The sequence below is a fragment of the Aspergillus ambiguus genome (genome assembly GCF_047715705.1).
Source record: "Aspergillus ambiguus strain CBS 117.58 unplaced genomic scaffold BDV59scaffold_54, whole genome shotgun sequence".
NCBI classification, from domain to species: domain Eukaryota; kingdom Fungi; phylum Ascomycota; class Eurotiomycetes; order Eurotiales; family Aspergillaceae; genus Aspergillus; species Aspergillus ambiguus.
Window position 1 is genome coordinate 68,472 of NW_027395567.1, and position 19,222 is coordinate 87,693.

Below are 19,222 nucleotides of genomic sequence, written 5' to 3' on the forward strand. Positions count from 1 at the left end.
TATTATGTGTTACTTAGGGGCAATCGGTTCAGTAATTACATCGTTATTGTCACAATATCTGCATCATCATTCGTGAGACTGGCAGGCCAGAAACACGCCAAACAGCCGGCCCACAACTATACAAGGGCCCGTCTATCGACCCAAACGAAACATGCACGCATGATGCTCAAATATTAGGAGACAACATGTCATACTTGACACATTGTTCTACACGCTCGATACTGGCTCGCAACAGTCCTCGAGCCTCAAGTCCAACCCAGACGCGCAGCATGGACGTGTCTCCTGACCGGACGTTCTTCAAGAACGTAGTATTGGACCCAAGGGCTCGCAAGATGGGAAGAGCGCTAGACAGATTAGCCACGTTCCATAAAATCACGAGACGTTCTCACCTCTTGAAGAGATCCAGATCGGGGTCTAGGGACCGGCCTATACCCTCGAGCAGCAGGATGGAAATGACGACGTTGACGAAATCCCCCTCCAGGCGAACGTGATGGGCCCGAACCATGGAGAGCACCTTGCTGAGGATATCTCCGATCTTGACATTCCCCAGCGCAAACGTGCGTGATTTGACGCTGAGAACGAGGTTGCCCATTCTCTCGGCAAACACCTCCTGGTCAATGACCTCGTCGGGCTGGCGACACCGCTCCACCATGAGCTGACCGGCTCGGTAGCCGTCGAATTCCGCCACGGCCCGAAACAAATCGAGGAAGTTAGTCCGGTTGGTGTTGTTCAGCTCGGTCACCAGGCCGGTGTCGATGAAAATCAGCTGCGGACGGTAGCCCTCCGAGTTCAACTGATTGAGCGCCTTCTCCCACGCCTGTGCATCATGCGCGTGCGGCCGCAGCCGCGACAGGATGGTCTCAGTGACGTCCACCTCTGCAGCCGTGGGGGCGTCCGAGGCTCGGGTCGGCTTGCGCAGAGAGATATCCAGCTCACTGGGCTGGTAGAACCGAACCATGATGTTGCCGGGGTGGAGATCGGCGTGGACAAAGTTGTCGATCAGTAGCATGTGCAGGAAGGCATCGAGACCCTCGCTGGCGATTTCTTGCTGATACTCGCCGCCGCCCACCTCCAGGAAAGTCGACAATGGGATTCCATGAGCGAACTCTTCGACGAGCACCTCGCGTGTCGTATAGTCAATATAGGGGAACGGGAACCAGGCAGTGCTGCGGGACTTGAACTTCTCGCGGAACTTGGCCAGGTTGGTGGCTTCGATGCGAAGGTCCAATTGGAGCTTCATCATTTCCCCGAACTGGTGGACTTCGTCCGGCAAAGACAACCAGTGCATCGTTGGGATGGCGTTGATCAACGAGGCAAATAGTCGCATGATCCGGAGGTCTCGACGGATCACACGTTCTACCTTGGGGTGTAGCACTTTCACGGCCACGTAGGACGAGGGCACTCGCCGGGGGCTACTCTTCACCAGGACGTCGACGTTCTTCCGGACGCGTTCCCGCAGACTTCGCGGTTCCGCCGTGAGCACGGTGCTGTCCGCCTCCGCGAGATTTGGCTTCAGCTTTGCCTTGTACACCTGCGCTATGGCGCCCACGCCCAGCGGCTCCTCGTAGAACTCCTCGAAGATATCATCGAACGGAATCCCGTTGAACGCCTTGACGATGGTCTTCTTGGTGTCGCGGAGGGAATGCGCCGGTGCATGGGAGTGGAGAGACGACATGATCTGGCACATCTCCGGGGGGAAGATATCGGTACGAGAGGCGGCCCATTGACCAAGCTAGGACCCGTCAGTCAGTACGATCAGCTCTCGATGAAACAATCTCGGCATACTTTGATGAAAGCCGGACCGGCGCGCTCCATCGACCGGACCAGAAACCGATACCACCACAGCGTACCTGTACGGACACCCTTACGATCTTGGACCCGCCTCCCCAGCCAAACGGCCGGGATGGTGAGAATAACGGGCAAGAAGACTACGGCCAGGTGCACGAAGCGGAAGCCCGTGGCAATGGGGTCGTAGATGTAATAGTACCAGAAAACAAACAGGGTCTGTCCGACTCTGGTGAGACCGCGCGCATCCTCTGCGACGGTCTTGCGGATTTCCTGGCGCGACACCTCGAGCATCTGCATTTCGCCTGTTTTCTCACCCCCATCTCCGTTTTCCGCCAGCTGGAGAAAGGCTCCTGGAGATAACGAGGCTAGTAAGAGCGTCCCCACCACGGGGCCCTTTCTCGGGGGTCGTCTCCAGTGGCTGTGTGTCCATGAGGGAAACCGGCTGAGGCGCAACCGAGACGGAGGTACAATGCGGGTTGGTAGTGGTGGATTTCCGCCACGTCGGAGACAGAATCGGCCAAAGAGGACAGCCGTCCTCATGTTCTCATTCAGGAGGAAACAGGCTGCTGTACGTGAGATTCATTCGTTCGCGGGATCGAGGAGAAACAGCGGCGTGGTCGGGTCATGAAGAAGAGGAGCAGCTCGGGTGGACGACGGAGATTCGGCTGCACGTGTTGGCGACGTCATCGTTGATCCTCCTCCACAACAACTACGAACTACAAACAACATCCGCAACAACTCGGATGCCAGCATCGACATCATCACCACAGCAGTATACATCCTCATGACGCATTGAGCTCCAAGGTGCTCGGTAAATACTCGCGTGCATGTTCGTCAACCCAATTCGCTGGTCGACCCGCATTCCTTACGATGGCTACATCCACTCCCACTTCCAACTCCGGCCAAACTCCTGATCCAGCCTGGAACTGCGCACCATGACAGACTCCTGTGAATACCGGATGCGGAGATGCACAATCGCTCCAGAGACAGAGCCATTGTCCTGGCTTCGACCATGGAAGGCATTGTTCGCCCACCATGGCTTCTAGCCTGAACATCGATGACTTGCGACGAGCGAGTGATTCGCGATTTTGATTCAACATGGGCCGTCCTGACTATGATCGTGATCTGGAATCACACGAGGAAGAGCCCTACTCGGAGCGATCATGGCTCCTCCCAATGATATGGAGCCTTGTCGGCTCAATCTGCGTAACGGCCGTCTTCCTTGCTCTGTACTCCTCGTCCGCCTCGCTCTTCAACCTGGGAATTCTCCCATTATTCACCCACTCATACCAGTCAGTTCCATTTCGTGCCTTCTCCAAAGGCTCTGGGTACTTCATCAAGCCCGCGGATTTCAAAATAATCGCCGTGGTCCCGTTTTACTCATCCGAGCGGACGGCCATCCTCGACTGCTATCTCCAGGTCAGACCCTCCGATACCCGGCCGTTCCATCCACTAACGCTACCGCAGAAAAACCTAGCGAACAACCGTGGGTTCCTCGACGAAGTCATCTTCGTCCCTAAAACAACAGATCCGACCAGCCTCGCATGGCTCGAGTCCCTGACCGAAAGCTCTTCGCAGTACACCATCTCCCAGCCGGGCAATGAAACACGCCCGCGCGGAGACCGCCCTCCCGACATGTACATCTGGATCGATGGCGATGTCATCTTTCTGGAAGACCACACGATTCCAACGATCGTCAAAACCAAGCTCGACTACGCTGACTCGTCGGTCGTGTCGGCAAACGTCGTGAACCAGGCCTCCCTACAGACCCTCCATAGCCACCCCGGCACCGCATTGCCATATCTCCCCGAGCTACCGCCGGTGGGGGAATCACCACCATCGCGCCAAAACACCAGCAATTGGCGAGTCGCGAACCTCTCTCGCTGGGAAGGCCCCGCAGATTTCAAGGTCGATTCAGGATTCTCGCCGCCGGCAGACAGCCATCGGTGGCTTCTTTCAGGGATAGAGGATATGGAGCGCACGCCGATCGCGACGTCTATGTTCGGGGAGCTCGGTCCGGGAATGGACCATTGGACGGTGCATGCGCAGCAGCTCTACTCGCTCCTGTACCATCTGGAGATGGGCAACCTGTATCGGTACAAGTTCCCCATGTGGAGTAACCCCGTGCAGAGCATCAGCGCGAACCTATTGTGCCTGCGGGGCGTCGACGACTTCAACACGCTGCAGCTTTTCCTGCAGCGGAACCAGTCGGCCGTCCTGGACTCGAGGGAAGTCCGCGAAGCCTACGGGGTCGACCGACGGATCCTGATTGACGGAAAGGGCCTGGCAGCGCATTACTCGACGGACGCAGGGCTGGATACTACTGACGTCCTCCGGAGATATCAGCTTTACGCCGAGGAGTTTGTTTGTCCGCAGACTGCTTAAAGACTACATGTAAATAGATGAATTGCACTGCTGTGCGATGCCAGCAGCATCCTATAATTTGAATCCAAGTCGACATCGACAAAATTAGTCCAAAAAAATCCTATATCAAGCTGAACCGTCTGTCAACTGCCGGGAGACATGCGCATTAACGAGACTCTGTACATTTTCCTTCCAGTCGTCCGGAAGAGAGGACGTCTAAGAGAACGTTAGCAACGCATAAACCAAACAAACAACAAAAGCCTTACCTCGTTCTTCAACAACTCCCGCACCAGGACAACAATATTATCCCGATCCTTCGTCAACCGCAACTTCTCCGCATCCGCAGCCTCCGCAGGGGTCCCGCCCAGCGCCTCCTCAATCATCGGGAGCAGATTCTGCATCTGCAGACACTGCGCGACCACCACAGCGCCTCGGTCCTCCGACGCCATCAAGGCCATCGCAAACCAACCTTCACTCCTAACAACAGGCCACTCCGTCTGGGTGATCATGTCGGCGAGGGGGGTAGCGATGGCATCATGCACACGAAACAGGCAGTCAAGAAGGGAGCGGGCGGCGGCGTCTCCGTCGCGCGATTTCGGGACCACCGTGCGACAGATCGAGGCGACGATGCGGCCGATCTCGGTCTTGATCGGGGCCGCGTCTGTCTTGCGCGACAGCACCAGCAGCAACGACAGATACGTCTGGTGGCTGCTGCCGTCGTCATCATTGTTGGTGTCTGCGGGTGCCGTGTCCAACAACCGAGCGATGTTCTCGATCGACGCGAGGATCAGCTGACGGGCGATGGTGGTGGCGGCGAACTGGACCTCCGGGATGGTCTCGTAGGACCAGAGGCGGGCGATAGCTGGGATGATGTCGGCGGCGCCGAGGGCGAGCTTGTTGTCGCCTGCGATGGCGAGGTTTTTGAGGAAGCCCAGGGCGGCGTGGAGGACGGCGCCGCGGGCATCGCTGTTGAGGATGTGGATCAGGTCCTTGTGGATGTGGAGATCGTGGACCATCCGAGCGCAGACTTCGTCGGAGCGGGCGAGGTTGCCCAGCATGACGCAGGCGCAGATCTGGAGGTGGTCTTGTGTCGAGGTCAACCAGGTCTTGAGGGTGTGGGACAGGGGGGAGCCAACGGGGTAGATGTCGGCGAAGAGAGGCGAGGCTGAGACTTCTGCGAGGGTCTGGTTGAGCTTTAGACGGAGCTGGGAGAGGGCTTGGATATCTTCTTGGGATGGCTGGTCGGCTCCGATGGCCAGCGATCTTTGCAGCACGGACAGGATGTCATTCAAGTGATTTGATATGCAGATGTCCTGGAAGCGCTTGTGGTCTAGATATGCCGCGAGGCAGGTGACGATTGTTGAGAACTGGGAGATGGACGGGGTGGCTTCCTTGTCAAGGGCCAGGTCTATCAGGAGGGAAAGGGTCCCAGTGGGAGATTGCTCGATCCCTTTTTCTGGTTCTGGTTAGAGTGGTGGTGTAGATGGGTGACAGGGACATACCTTGCTCGGCGACTAGTTCCATGAGCTCGTACGCAAAGGTCATAAGGGTGTCATTGTCCTCGAAGGCGCCGTCCTTGAGTAACTTCAGGATGATGTAGACGATTTTGTTCGCGGCCACCTGCGACTGGGCAGGCTCTATGGCTTGTTAGACGGGCTACAACGCAAGGTACTAGGTAGTTACCGTTGTCGATGCAGAGGTTGTATATAACAGGTATTACGACTTTAACAAGCTCCGGGTTCAGCAATTGTCGCATAATGGCAGCGGTGTAATTGTCTTTCACCACAATGGCTCTATTTTCATCTGCGAATTGTCAGACGGGCAGAGTATCATCAGGATAGGGGACCAACCGGTGTCGGCGCAGGAATTCCCAACCAGACGCAGAGAATGGAGCTGGATGCTGGTGTCCACGGCTTCATTCGAAGCAAGAAGCTGTAGAAAGAAGCTTAAAATGCCAGTCTGTCCGTATGGAAGTCGCCATGACGCTGTACACGCATTAATAAAATGTCGACTACATCGGCGATATGCACTCACGGGTTCGGCTTCCATTTGCCAAAGCCTCCGTGGCCTGTGACAAGTACCGCGATCTGGCATTCCACAGCTTTTCTAAGGTCACTGGAATGTCCTTGAAGAAGGATCCAACTGTGGTGTTATCACCGGTGTCTGCGTCCTTGAGTCTCTTTTGCAAAGCGTCGAAGAGGGTCTCCTCTTCAGAAGGAGACAATGTAGAAGCTTCAACTGATAGCGCTTGCGGGAGAGGGCCTAGGTCAGCAATAATCTGGCTCAATGGAGGAGTGTCCAGGCGTTTAACAGGGATTGCAGTCCCCTCATTGAGGCCACTCATTTTAAGGCACGTAGGTGAAGTTGAGTGTACGGCGGTGCCGATAGACGGATGCTTTGCGGATGTATAGTCTTGTTGATGTCTCCGATATCTCCCACAAAACAGTAGATGTTGACAGCCTCTCAAAAAAAGCCGTCCATGTAATTAGATACCTGGCTGATAGGAAGGAGGATGGAGGGTACTGAGCAGCAAAGATCGATGTTTTGTGAAAAGTCCGGAGTGAACCAATAAGCGCGATTGGCGTTACTGCCTGAGGCATAAATAACGTGACTATATGGCCTAATCGGGAAAAGCGCGTCCCCCGACATTGAAGTATAGGAGGTCGTGGATATTGGACTAAATCAAGCTTCCTCGGCATTGGTTCGATCCAAAATTAAAAATTTCACCGACTATCAAGATCAAGCAGCCGACCAAGATAGATTTTCGATGACCCAACTTATCTCCGGCACCCATGGACACCAGAGTCCCTATAATGCAGCCGACATCATATGTCGCCACAATTTGGCCTTGAATTGTAGCTCCAGGGAATCCAAATGTCCCAAGAAATGGTTCATTATCCAGAAAGCCGCCAAATACCCCTTGATCGTAACCAAAAAGCAGAAATCCAGCACCACAGGCGGTGGTGATGCCATACTGAAGTACCTTCCCTTGGCTGTTTTGCAAAAACATCTTACAGTGAGATTGAAAGGACCAAGCGTTCCACTTCACATGGACTCCAAACTATGTATATAGTCAGCCTGTGGAATTCAATTCCCGAAGATCGTTCCTCTTGAGTGGGTCGCTGCAGCATCATGGCTAATTAAAACTCTACTCGCTTGCGGGGTAGTCTACAACCCTGGAAGCTCAATTGTCACTGCTACTTGTTGTCGCGGTTTGCTCCCATCTCGAGAGGGCCAAAATGAGTCCTGTAAAATGAAACGACGACATGTCACCATAGCATGTCCCGCGTGTCGAGAACGCAAAATCAAAGTACTACACACCTTCTCACTCTATGCCTTCGCTTTCACAGGCCAAACTAACGACCAAATGCAGTGCGATAGGGAGCGGCCATTGTGCTCCCATTGCACTAACAAAAGCAGAGCCTGCCAGTATAAAGCTATTGATGGAAGAAAGTGAGAAGCCTCCGTGTTGTGCTATATGGACTCATCATAAGCTAAAGCGCTGTCAAGTAAACAGGCTACCCTTATGCGTTGCTGTCAAGTTGCTGGCACGCAGGGTCGACCAACTGTGCCATGTCATCCATGAGAAGACATTCAACCTCCTGGCATGCCGGTGGACAAATATGGTACGCTGCGGACGATCCTCGACACCCTTGGTATGGCCGACCAAGCCGTTGATCGAGCGTCCCATTTAGACAATAATATGTCGAGACCTCCAAGGATCGTCGATTCCCCCACCATTGTTCTAAACACTCTCCAGAATACTCCAGAGAGCTCTCAGACCAGCAGTCTTTGGTCAGTCTGCTCGCACTCGAGGGCAGTCATCATACGTACAACCACACAGAACCAGCGTCGCTATCAATATCCCTTGATAGACCCTTTGTCCATGCTTTTGAGAATGACTAGGCGTGCATGACGGAAGAAATTTCGGACGAAATGCTTAACATCTGTGCCTCCGACCTAGGCTCCGACTCATACCTTACAACCCCCGCCGCATCCGACGCACAACAGCATGAGACGCCTGGTACGTCGCCTATATGCCAGCCAATTCCCGCCAGCCTTATATATAGTGACAAATTCACGTCCACATAATGGCTTCAATATGGGTTAATATTTCCATACACATCATATTGAGGGCTAAACTCCACATATACGGCCCGAACCGTATACTAAGAGCCGTAAATCTTAATAGACCCACGGCTAATGCCAAATTCAACTCTGATACAAGTCTAAGTTAGAAAGTTTCTCCTAGTATATCTCTACCTGATATTATAGAGCTCAGCGCGCTTACTAGGAGCAGTTATCAAGCACGTTAAGGTCCAAAAGCTGCTTGCTTCTTGCGTACTCCTTGAAACTGGGACAGGAGAAAGTAAAATTAATTAACGAGACAGTAAGGGGTATCGAACCACACTACCACTGCAACCTAAGGCTTGTATTACCGATAGGCCTTTATTACCTGGGCAAAAGAGCCCGAATATGTGCACTAATCAGAAATATCTTATCCGCAGGGAATATCAAGTCTGAGAGCCATGAAAAACCGCAAGAGCAGAGCCAAAGCCTTACCGTTTTTCCGGACCACTACAGTCAGGCATACATCTGCTTTCATATAAATTTGCTGAGAGAGGGGCAATACCTACCCAAGCCTTGTCTACAGAACTCGTAAAGGAATGCGGCTGACTGCTGTGGCTTGCACAGCCTCGACCACATTGTTCCTACCAAAACCTGACCTACTGCATCCTGTCCCGCGGAATATTGTGCTCACTGCTTATAGAAGCCTTGTCTTATCTGCCGCACCCATATTCTTGTCTCTCCTGTTCTATGCATTATTTGCAGGCCTTAGATCTCGGGTACTATGGAACCCTTCTACAATCATATAAACGACCAATATCAAGTATGGAAGCCATGCCAAACGACGGAAGTCGACTGGATTGACGTATCTGAGATATGGCTTGATCAGAACGCAAACAAGGTTGAACAGCGGAAAAGGATCCACCACAGGGATATTCCTGCATGGCTAAATCAAACCGTTGAGGGTCACTCCCGATTGCTGCAGTTGGTATGGGTTAATTTCCGGCATATGGAAAAAGTCTACGACATCTCCTCCCCTGTCCTCGAACTACTCCTGGAGAATTTCCATATTGAAGTTGCGGCCCAGTGGAATAGAACTGCATTTGCTAGCTTATCGAGTTTCCCACCGGTTCAGTACGCGAACGACTTGGTGTTCAGCTATTCCAGCAGTAAGTATCCTAAGACTGCGGCTGCGTGGTCACACATCCCGTCTAAAAACTTGACGCGAGGTGTCTTCTTTGCGACACAAGACCGGATTCCTCGCCTGCAGAGTCTCCTGGGGTCGATGAAGGCGGCGGCTGGCCATCAAATGCTCGTTGCTCTGGTATTTGGGATGAGCTTGAGCGGGATCGTCGAAAACGTGCACATGGAGATCAAGGACAAGGTTCACCAAGTCGAAGTCCGAACTCGCTTTCATCCCTGGACCAGCCTGAGTGAAGCTCCGGCCCAGGGAAGTTATCCCAGCCTGCTGCAAAAAATGACCGGGGCAAAGACAAGACTTGCCAGCTTATGCAAAAAGACGGAGATCCTGCAAGAAACATGCGGCTTTATTCGAGAGAATCTCTTTTGCAAGCATGAGGGCGCCGTGTCCCTTGACATTTCCGTTTCTGATCTTGCAAAGGAGGCTGCTGAAGTAATTGAACGATATACACGGGTTCTCGAGAAACGCACCGCACTCCAGAAGGCGGATATCCGCTACTTCCAAGAACGTACAGAGGCCCAACATGTGACGGTACGTGATAGTGTACATGACTTCTTTTGGAATTAGCCATATCTGACAGGGAAAAGCTTTCCAATATGATACTGCATCGCCAAGCGACAGCCAGTATGGCGATCGCCAATGCAAACATGCAAGATTCACTCTCCCTCAAGACGCTCGCGTTGGTGACTATGATATTTCTGCCAGGTACATTCCTGGCCACGGTATTTAGCATGCCGCTCCTGAAATGGGATGGGGATGGGCATGAGAAAGTGATCAACAACAGATTCTGGGTCTACTGGGCTTTGGCTATCCCCTTGACCATCTTGACATTTGCGACCTGGGGATTTTGGACATTCTACCTACAGAGCAATGACAAGCGGGTTAAGGTCAAGTTGGAGGGAATTGGAGATGCAGAGACATGAGGGTGGATTCTATACTAGCAATAACTCTTGGTCATCTAGCATCAATTTAGCATCAACTGAAATGAATGATATGTACGAAAAATAAATACTCAGATATTTGTCATTATGAATGGTCATAATATTGAAGAGATATAGTAAGTTACTATGTGGGGAGGATGGCGAGCTGCACTGAGGGCTTTTTATCCAGTATCTGTATGTGGCTGTTCAACTGCCTCAGTCGGTGCAGTCGTATGGATCCCTAAACTGTAGCCCTACCATCGCCGCAGTTCATTCGCGATAACTGCAGTTAGACATCTCTTGGGCGTCTCTTCCGCCTTCGTCCATTGTATCTCTCTTCTGTCCGGTGTCTACCTCCTACTCGCCTTCGCGGCACATTTACGGGTCGGGGCGGGATATAGTACCCGTCCTCCAGCCTAGTCCCCAAGCTATCGCGAACTATCGATTGGCGCCTCTGCCTGGATATATTCCCTGGCCCGGTCCTGTGCATAATGTATGTATCTAAGTCACGGTCCTGCGAGGTGTCTCTGGTTTTGACTGGGCTACGCGTTGAGGGTCGTTCAGGCAATGCTGTACGCTCCGCTGGTCTGTTCCTGCGATAATCCATCGGCTTTCGCCTGTATCGCTCGGCCAATATTGCTCGGCCACTTTCCCTGGCTCTCTTCCTGGCACTCTTAAACGATAACTCACTGTCACTACTGCCAGGCCTGTAAGATATCACTGTAGAGTAGTCGGCAGCGGGTGAAGACTTTGGTGTGAGGGAGCCGCCGCGCACCGATGGATGATTCTGGCACGCTTCGTGGAAAGCTCGCACTGTCATAGGATCGTCGTTCGACCTTAGAATCCGACTCCCTATGTCTGCCCGTATGTTCAGATCCGCCTGATCCCAAAGCGGTGGCGTACGCATCTTCTGCTCCATCGACGGTACTCATCTCGCTCCCAGCGCTTCTTCCACGAGGATTTGACATGTAATTCTTCATGTAATGAGTCCTCTGCTGTCTCTGAGGCCTTTGATAAAGGCTTCCCCGAAATTCCGGTGATGATAAGTCGGTCTCTGAGAAGTCAGCATCTGAGGAACTTGGGAAACTCGTTACCGATCCGTCTCCGTCCGAGTAATCGTAATAGGGCTCGCGGTCGCTCTCGCGCCGGGCTATGGGACGTGCCTGAGCTAATTCGTAGGGGAGTGGGGGAATTGCGGGTGCAATAGAAGACAACCCTGATGTTATGGAACGTGCTGTTCGCGGGCGGCCGCATGGTGTTGGACCGCGGTGGTATCTCCTGAGTCACAATATGCACCACGCGGCTGGTGAGTTTGTTGTAGAAGCGAACAAGCAGCCAGGCCGGCAGCATCATTTTCCACATGACCATTCTCAAGTGCCCCTAAAGATACGCCATCATGGCCACCGGAAACGAAAGAGCTACGGGGTGGGCATTTATGGCCGAAGGCCAGACATTTGCGAGGTCATCCGCAGGAAACACGGCAGTGAAGTCAAAGTAAAAGTCCTTGAATGTATCAGGCCCTTGATCAAGTGCTGGAGCGCGAACCACTTTGGAAGATGGATCCATTATGAAATGCCTTTCCCGGACGTCGGCATTCTCAGGATCGTTTCTCTTGCAATGTTGACAAACTCCGTCTCTTGCATGTACAGGATGCTGATGACCTGAGACAAGATTCGGCTTGTCTGGCAGACACGGTGCAGCACACTGTCGAGAGTGACACAGCTGTCCATCTTGGTACGGCTCCAACGCATCTCATCGGTATCCCAGGCATGCGCCCTTAGTTTGACAATGGCACCTTCCAAGGCATGGTTTTCCTCTTGATTGAGCTGCAAATACCTAATGATCTTTTGAGCCTTGTCCAGGGCTCTCCCAAAATCCGCTGCGTCGAACAAGTAATCCAACACATTGTGCGGTTGCGCAACCATGGCGGAAAGGACCGACTGGCGACTGGTCTTCAGCGTCAACACAGTAAGCATGAGAAGATGGAGGCTGGATCGACCAATCCAAGTCAGTTTTGCTCTCCGTGAACGGAAAGTCTCCGTTATGAGAAGGTAGCTCTCAGTGTCGGTCTGTGGCTTTTCTGAAGCCGATAAAATGCCGCTTGGTCTGGGGCGGTGATTTCTTTCATCTCTTGTATACAAGACGGGATCAGAAGGTCCAATTCTTGTATTAGCCTTCTCTGGTGAGGTGGCAGCCGATCGCTCTCCTTCTGTTCCCACGTCCAGATTTTGTGCAAATCATCATCCGTAGTCATTCTCCGCGTTCAGGCCCGCGAGTAATATTGAGCAACCTCGCGGTCTGGCATCTGAAGGCTATAATACTGTCCGTCTGTTCCTATTAGATAACTAAGGAACAAAGCAATCAGGGTTTGTATGGGTATGTCAGCATCCGAGAGAGCATCAGGGATTTTGACCATGTGCTCCGGCGCATGCATCCGAAAGACAAGTTTGTCGACAGTCTCCGGGCCGGATTCGAGGTCATCACTCCTAGTAGAAGGCAGGAAGTGATCGAGAATCCCGCTGAGCCCAAAGATTGCACGCCTGCTAAAATCTCCCATCTCGATCTCTTCCGCCTCCGAGACGAATAGACCTTTGTTCGGCTGGAGGGCATCGTAAGCATACCGGTCAATGATTCCGATTAGCATCAACCAGCCGCGGTGAACCGGAAGCAAGGCTTTCAGCCATCCCGTCAAAGATCGGGAGTCTTTCCGGTCGAGCACTTTACAATCTCGTGCAACGGCAAGTTCGGTCCAGTTTGGCGGGTTTCGCAAGTCCGGCACGCTGTAGCTGCGAAAGAATCGTCCGCCCGGCCACAACATACCCAGAAGTGATGTAGTCATTGTGGGGATCATGCACGCTGTTGAGGGCGGCCATGTAACGATCTGTTCAAGACTGCCGATAAAGGAGGTATATTGGCAAAACTCCCGCCAGGGCAACGATGGCCGGCACAGCGGCAATCCAAGTGCCAACTACTCCCAGAAGATCCAAGCTATCTGCCATGTGAAGGAGGACCTTTGGTAGATAGATCTCTAAATTTTCGAGGCAGACGGCGGGGTATTTGGGCTGTATTTATTATTCTCTCAGCCATTACGCTAGCAACAGTCAGCGCTTATCCTGCGTGTCTGGTCAATATTAGAGGAGTCTCTTTTTTATGGATATGAACCGGAATGGAAAAATAAATAAGAATAAACATTGCGAAAGCGACGACCACAGCATACAGTGGCTGGGATATGTAGAGCATCTTGAATTGATAATATTGAAGAGATATAGTAAAGTGTCAGGTGTGGGGAAACCCAATACGGCAAACGCAGCGGCCAAGGGGCGCATTAGGACAGGCCAGACTTCCGACTTCGTCTCCAACACAACCAACTCTTCACGTCTCTTCTACTCTTCCACACTCGTTCTCTCCTCTCCTCCCATTGACTTCCGCTCTTCCAATTCATCCCAATTCCTCGGCTGTATTAATATCTCTCTCCGACCAACCGCCGCCATGACACGCGCCCAACAAACCCTCTCCGTGCTCCTCCTCGTCTCTTCCGTACGTCAACCTCACCAGCGTCTTCGACCCGACTAACCACCCTCTTTCTTACTAGCTCTATCTCGTTCTCTACCTCGGCCTCGTGCCCCTCAATGAAACCGTCCAGAAGGAAATCATCCCAGTGGTACGTCCCGCGCATGCGTCAACCCTCCCGCGTCGCGCCCGCACCGCACCACACCACACCCCCCGCTAACACCAACACCACCGCTCGGCACAGCTCCCCTTCTACGCCCTAATATCGTTTGGAGCCTACCTCCTCGGCCGACTGGGGCTGGCGATCCTGACCTTCAACGACGTGCCCGAGGCGCACGCCGAGCTGCAGAAGGAAATCGAGCAGGCGAAGACCGAGCTGCGCGCGAAGAAGATCGATGTCGACTAAGGATTTGGTTTGACATGACTGACCTAGTTTGGACTCGGAGGGGCTGGTTTCGGCTGTTGTTAGAACCGAATCGATCCCGGGGGGCCGGCTTGGGAGGCTAATATGATCTGTGGTGAATATATCCCGTCTACCTTGCTGCGTCGCTGCAGCCCAATGTGATACCATCCAATACCATATTACGTGTACCATACGATGGACGCCGTAGGACCAGAACGGGGTGGACCAGATCCTTTCTATCAAAGCCTATTGCCTATTCAGAAATCACTTTTCTATCGCGTATCATCAAAACACCATTCATATCGTGACATGTCCCGCGGGAAGGGAGATATTATATGCAAGCGAGCGAGCAAGCAAAGCCATTGGAGATCTAAAGCGAAGCCAGTCGAAACGGAGAAGCGAAAAAAAAAAAATCACCCGCTCAGATGAGCGGGTTCTCGTGGGCCAGACGGTCGTGCTCGTCGATATCCTTCGCCTCCCAGGGGTAACAGATCCAGACATCGTCGGTAGTGAGGGCGGCATGGTAGTGGCCGGACTGCATCATGTCGGCGGGGAGGACGCCCTTCTTGGGCTTGTTCTTGTTCTTGCTGGACGTCAGTGGATATCCCGGTGACACAGGCAAGCACCGCAAGGCAACGAAGTACATACGTGCAGCACGAAGACGAAAAAGTTGGTCTTCTCGCCCTCGCGGCCGAGCTGTTTCTGCGCCATCTCGACATCCTTCTGGAGTTCGCGCACGGCGTACTCCAGCGTCGTGCGCGTGTCATCCACCTCGTCGACAATGAGGATGTTCTTGCCGATCAGGTTGGCCATCTCCAGCGAGCTGAGGTCCAGCCACTGCGTGCGGGTGACCTTGGTGCCGGGGACCTCTTCGGGGTCGCCGCAGCCGAGGTCCTCGTAGAGCGAGAGGCCGATGGCCTGGATGGGGATGTTGGGGTCACCGGGGCGCTTGAGGAAGGACCTGTGGGTGTAGGATCACTGTTTAGGCGGAGAGCAACAGGAGCAGGGAGGGCCGCGGCAGTCGTACCGGAGGATGCGGGCAGGGACGTAGCCGCCGCCGCCAATGGCGATCATGAGGTTAGGATGGAAGCCATTCAAGATCTGGTCGGCGGAGGTCTGGCACAGCTTATGTACCTGTCATGGGTCGGGGAGATTAGCGGCGATGCGACTCCGGGGCGGTTGGTGGGGGAGGGTGTGCATGGTTCTTGCGAATGCACCCGGTACTGTCGGCGCCACTCCGGGACACGAGGACGCATCTGGTGCGTGTGCAGGCAGACCCTCGCTCTATCTGACAGGTGCATGCAAATGTGGGCGGGAGGGGCGTCGTCACAACATACCTGGTTGTAGGTAACGTAGACCTTCTGGGTCATGTTGATAAGTGCCTGTGATAACAGAGATAGGAATAGAGGGGGGAGGTCAGAGATCGGGGGGACGAGGGATCAACGCAGTGACCACACAAGAGAGACAAGAGATAGCTGGAGGTCACGATGGGTCCAGAGAGACGTCGAGATGGGAAAACGACGGGGCAATAAAAAAAAAATTATCCGCGTCAGAAGTTAAAGTTCCCACATCTGATGGATTGCCTCTTCGGGCGTAGGGTCCTCCAGATGGAGCCTATCAGAGGTGGTATCCACCCTGCACTATGCCGTTTCCGGATGCAGCCCGCTGTCAGTTTGCGATCATGATTGGTCCCGTCATCATGAGAACAATTATTATTCCAAGTAGGGTATCTACTACCTCTAGATAAGGTACTATCAGGCAAAAGGGTATATACAGGCAGAAAGAAACATCGCCACACCAACTACACCGGGGTCTGTTCCTCGTCCGACTCCGGCTTGATCTGGTGCACCTCGAACCCTCCCTCGTCCTTGTCTTCGCCCTTCTGGGGCCAGAGGATCTGCCGCAACACAATGGCCCGGATCATCATGTAGAACACGAAAAAGTACATCAAGACGAGGGGGATGACCATGGCACAGCCGAGGATCAGGATGGGCCGGCAATCAAACGCATTGCCGATGGCAAAGGTGGCCGTGACCAGCGCCGTGTTGGGGAAGACGAACGAGAACCACGCCATGGAGAAGACCAGACGACCGGGGCCGATGACCGACCAGTGGGCGCAGCTGGCGATGAAGAAGAAGAAGATGGCCAACCTAGCGCAGTCAGCGACGTCCCATCTTCCAGCGACAGATACAGAAACAGCAACAGCATCGGACTTACCCCCATAGCCACAGGGCGGCAAAATCGACGACCACTTTCAGAATGTCCGCCGCGAGGGCGCCGTTGCCCATGAAGTCCGCCGGGAAACATCGTTTCGCGTGGTCGGCCATGTTGACAATGCCCGCCACCGTGAAGGCACTCGGTCCCACCGACACGAACATCCCCGGCCGGACGTTCTCCCGGGGCAGCTTCTGCGACATGAGTCGGTAGATAAAGGCGGAGTACACCATCAGCGAGACCAGAAACCCGACCCCTTGGATGGTGGTGCCGCCGATGATGATGCGCAGGGAAATGATCGGGTCGAGCTTGTCGCTGAGAATGCCGGCGTGCGGGCCGATAATCAACATAGGGTATGCGGGGAAAATCCAGATCGGGGTCATCTGGGCGATGGTAAAGGTCTGGGTCGACCACCTAGACGGTTCGGTGAGCGGACTACGGTAGGCTAGGTTGGGACACGGCAACGTACAGGAGGAGATATATCCCCGCGGAAAAGACCACGGCGAGCCCGGCATCGATCCAGAAGAGCAGACGCACGGCCTCGGCCAGCCAAGGCATGTTGTGACTGGGGCCGTACTGCGAAATATTGATCAGGATGGTGCCGAAGGAGACCACAGATGCGGGGACAAAGAGCGACTCCGTCGGGTGTAGTAAGGACGCCTTGAAGGTGTACGGGTAGAAGTAAAAGCGGGCGAGCAGCAGACACCAGATGGTGATGTATAGGAAGATGTTGAATATGAAGAAGACGATGCCGATGGTGTCCAGCCCGCGAAACCGGTATGGAACTAGGCTCTGATCAGCACATCCTTCTCCATGCGACGGAGTCCATCGACGAAACTTACTGTTATAGAGCGCGTTGGCGATACCCCCCGTAGCCATGGTCAGGGTAAAAAAGGCCCAAGTAATATGTCTAATCCGTTTCTTCCAACTCAGGTTAGATGGGGTATATGAAGATTCGCTGGGAAGAGTCACATGGTCCAAACCAGCCTCATCCCCTTGGGGCTTGCGGGAAAACGTGCGGTGCACATTTTCTAGAGCTGAAGTGTGGGCTTGTCCGGCATTCGCGCCAGTCGACGGGGGGGTGTAGAGACTGTCAGAGTGGAGGCTGAGGTCTCGCTGGGTATCTTCGATGGTAGGCGTGCGATACCCGTCATCCCCGGGGCTGAGCATATGTCGGGGAACCGGAAGTTCAAGATTCATGGCGACTGACGCAGAGAGATCACCATGGTTGCTCGGGACGGCCCTTTCTTCAGCTCTTGGGTGGGGATAAGGCTGGCTTTTGAGTCTGTGACGGAGGACGCCGGTGTCTGATCTGCAACAAGGGATGTGATAAACGTGCTGGCGGCCAGAGAAAGGGGATGGATTGAATCAAAATGCGATCATCAATCAGAGAGGTAATACATGCAGGAGAGCGGCATGTAGAAGAAGCAGTTGGGGCATTCCGCATAGGGCCGAGTATAGAGCACTGTAGAGGGGAAACCAATCAAAGGATCGATTCCGAAGTATAGGAGAACCAGGAGAGAATGATCGACTGCGGCCGCTATCACCCTCCTATATAGTCGAACGGAGGAATCAGGCCCCTCACCGGCTGGGCCGCTGTGACGCCGGATATCGGCACACGGTCATTACCGCACCGTGTGGGGAAGCGAACTCTGTCGGCCCGTAAGGCTTGGTTTGTGGCGACCAACCAAGCGGTGATCATAATAAGCGTCGATGGAAATTAGCTACGGCGTACGCAGTACGACGGCACTCCGGAGTCTTCCGTAGTACGTACTAAACAGTACAATCACAATGCCCAAGATCGACACTGTACGACGCAGGATGTCGGACATGGATTCCTGGCCGACGTACCGGATCCGCATACATGCAGACACTGACGCAGCCTGCATATGTCGAAGATCATGTTCCAGGGAGATCCAACTGATCGACGGTGATATTTATATTTTATTTATATCTCTGTCATTCTGTCCATCATCAATCGATGCAGTTAGTTCCTTTGGTCTGGTCGAGGATCCTGTGGGGCGATAATCGGGTGGAAAGGATCTAGCAGTGGCCGTGCCTACTGAGTACCTACTGCGAGTAGGTACTCAGTAGATATTCAAAAGAACCTCAGGAAATCTCCTCCAGCTGCCAGAAAATGGAAAACGCGATCAAGGTATTCAGGCCCACCTATTACCAGCTATCTGTCACGAATTGGTTTCTTTTAGCACCTCGCAGCCAACCTAAAAGAGGTGGCTCAACATCCACTGTCCAGCGTTCTCGATATACTCCGATCTCCTTGCGTCGCTGGCTCATACCCCTGATTGAACATTCTCACTACCGGCGTTGTGGTCTTGGCTCTCGTCGATCTCGAAAGGGATATCTCGCAACAGAAATGATTCTGGAAGATCCGTGGCATCGTGATCCAGCCTTGCTGATTGTCGACCGCCAAGCATCCCTTATACGCATGGCTACTCCAGGTACCTCCTTGTACTCGTCAAGAGCAAAGGTCGGAATGGCAGTTGGCTGGGATCATGATGTAACGTCGTGATGTGCTCGGAGTACGTAACCAGCAATCCCGACTGAAGAATCCAGGGGTATGAGCTGTCTCCGGGGACTTCAAGGAGTTCGTTTTGGTCACAACACTCCATACGATAGATAGATAGAGATGTTCTCTACTGCTCTCTAGTTAGCTAGGTAGTAATATAGAGTCCATACAATGTACCATCTCGCTGCGCTAATCTGGCTTATCACGAGTCGCTCCTCGACGCCAAG

General features: G+C 53.4%; 9 protein-coding genes across 9 annotated transcripts; 3 read left to right on the forward strand and 6 right to left on the reverse strand.

Annotated features, from left to right (window-relative positions):
• Position 1: 1 nt before the first annotated feature.
• On the reverse strand, positions 2 to 2,488 carry BDV59DRAFT_138256 (ABC1 kinase family protein). The gene is made up of 3 exons (XM_073687112.1): positions 1,786 to 2,488; positions 390 to 1,732; positions 2 to 344 (listed from the first exon to the last, which is right to left on the reverse strand). Exons 1-3 carry the CDS (start codon positions 2,326 to 2,328, stop codon positions 167 to 169), a joined length of 2,064 nt encoding a protein of 687 aa, XP_073543306.1. The 5' UTR covers positions 2,329 to 2,488; the 3' UTR covers positions 2 to 166.
• On the forward strand, positions 2,468 to 4,218 carry BDV59DRAFT_188432 (uncharacterized protein). The gene is made up of 2 exons (XM_073691410.1): positions 2,468 to 3,207; positions 3,256 to 4,218. Exons 1-2 carry the CDS (start codon positions 2,887 to 2,889, stop codon positions 4,171 to 4,173), a joined length of 1,239 nt encoding a protein of 412 aa, XP_073543307.1. The 5' UTR covers positions 2,468 to 2,886; the 3' UTR covers positions 4,174 to 4,218.
• BDV59DRAFT_188434 (putative GTP binding protein) lies at positions 4,219 to 6,680 on the reverse strand. The gene is made up of 6 exons (XM_073691411.1): positions 6,187 to 6,680; positions 6,003 to 6,137; positions 5,836 to 5,955; positions 5,655 to 5,789; positions 4,419 to 5,608; positions 4,219 to 4,368 (listed from the first exon to the last, which is right to left on the reverse strand). The coding sequence occupies exons 1-6, from the start codon at positions 6,494 to 6,496 to the stop codon at positions 4,279 to 4,281; spliced, it is 1,980 nt and encodes a 659-aa protein (XP_073543308.1). The 5' UTR covers positions 6,497 to 6,680; the 3' UTR covers positions 4,219 to 4,278.
• A 2,324-nt stretch (positions 6,681 to 9,004) lies between these two features.
• BDV59DRAFT_211044 (uncharacterized protein) lies at positions 9,005 to 10,344 on the forward strand (the record flags this gene model as incomplete). Its single annotated transcript, XM_073695712.1, has 2 exons — positions 9,005 to 9,952; positions 10,009 to 10,344. The coding sequence occupies 2 exons, from the start codon at positions 9,005 to 9,007 to the stop codon at positions 10,342 to 10,344; spliced, it is 1,284 nt and encodes a 427-aa protein (XP_073543309.1).
• Positions 10,345 to 11,502: 1,158 nt separating this feature from the next.
• On the reverse strand, positions 11,503 to 11,997 carry BDV59DRAFT_188439 (uncharacterized protein). The gene has a single exon (XM_073691412.1). It carries the CDS (start codon positions 11,905 to 11,907, stop codon positions 11,722 to 11,724), a length of 186 nt encoding a protein of 61 aa, XP_073543310.1. The 5' UTR covers positions 11,908 to 11,997; the 3' UTR covers positions 11,503 to 11,721.
• A 516-nt stretch (positions 11,998 to 12,513) lies between these two features.
• On the reverse strand, positions 12,514 to 13,331 carry BDV59DRAFT_188440 (uncharacterized protein). The gene has a single exon (XM_073691413.1). The coding sequence runs from the start codon at positions 13,190 to 13,192 to the stop codon at positions 12,605 to 12,607; it is 588 nt and encodes a 195-aa protein (XP_073543311.1). The 5' UTR covers positions 13,193 to 13,331; the 3' UTR covers positions 12,514 to 12,604.
• Positions 13,332 to 13,681: 350 nt separating this feature from the next.
• BDV59DRAFT_188442 (dolichol-phosphate mannosyltransferase subunit 3) lies at positions 13,682 to 14,499 on the forward strand. Its single transcript, XM_073691414.1, has 3 exons — positions 13,682 to 13,878; positions 13,934 to 14,002; positions 14,096 to 14,499. The coding sequence occupies exons 1-3, from the start codon at positions 13,831 to 13,833 to the stop codon at positions 14,255 to 14,257; spliced, it is 279 nt and encodes a 92-aa protein (XP_073543312.1). The 5' UTR covers positions 13,682 to 13,830; the 3' UTR covers positions 14,258 to 14,499.
• BDV59DRAFT_188443 (xanthine phosphoribosyltransferase) lies at positions 14,481 to 15,768 on the reverse strand. Its single transcript, XM_073691415.1, has 4 exons — positions 15,592 to 15,768; positions 15,282 to 15,388; positions 14,903 to 15,215; positions 14,481 to 14,837 (listed from the first exon to the last, which is right to left on the reverse strand). Exons 1-4 carry the CDS (start codon positions 15,622 to 15,624, stop codon positions 14,676 to 14,678), a joined length of 615 nt encoding a protein of 204 aa, XP_073543313.1. The 5' UTR covers positions 15,625 to 15,768; the 3' UTR covers positions 14,481 to 14,675.
• Positions 15,769 to 15,969: 201 nt separating this feature from the next.
• Positions 15,970 to 18,018, reverse strand: BDV59DRAFT_188446 (putative C4-dicarboxylate transporter/malic acid transport protein). Its single transcript, XM_073691416.1, has 4 exons — positions 17,311 to 18,018; positions 16,938 to 17,253; positions 16,472 to 16,882; positions 15,970 to 16,404 (listed from the first exon to the last, which is right to left on the reverse strand). The coding sequence occupies exons 1-4, from the start codon at positions 17,666 to 17,668 to the stop codon at positions 16,056 to 16,058; spliced, it is 1,434 nt and encodes a 477-aa protein (XP_073543314.1). The 5' UTR covers positions 17,669 to 18,018; the 3' UTR covers positions 15,970 to 16,055.
• Between the last annotated feature and the right edge of the window lie 1,204 nt (positions 18,019 to 19,222).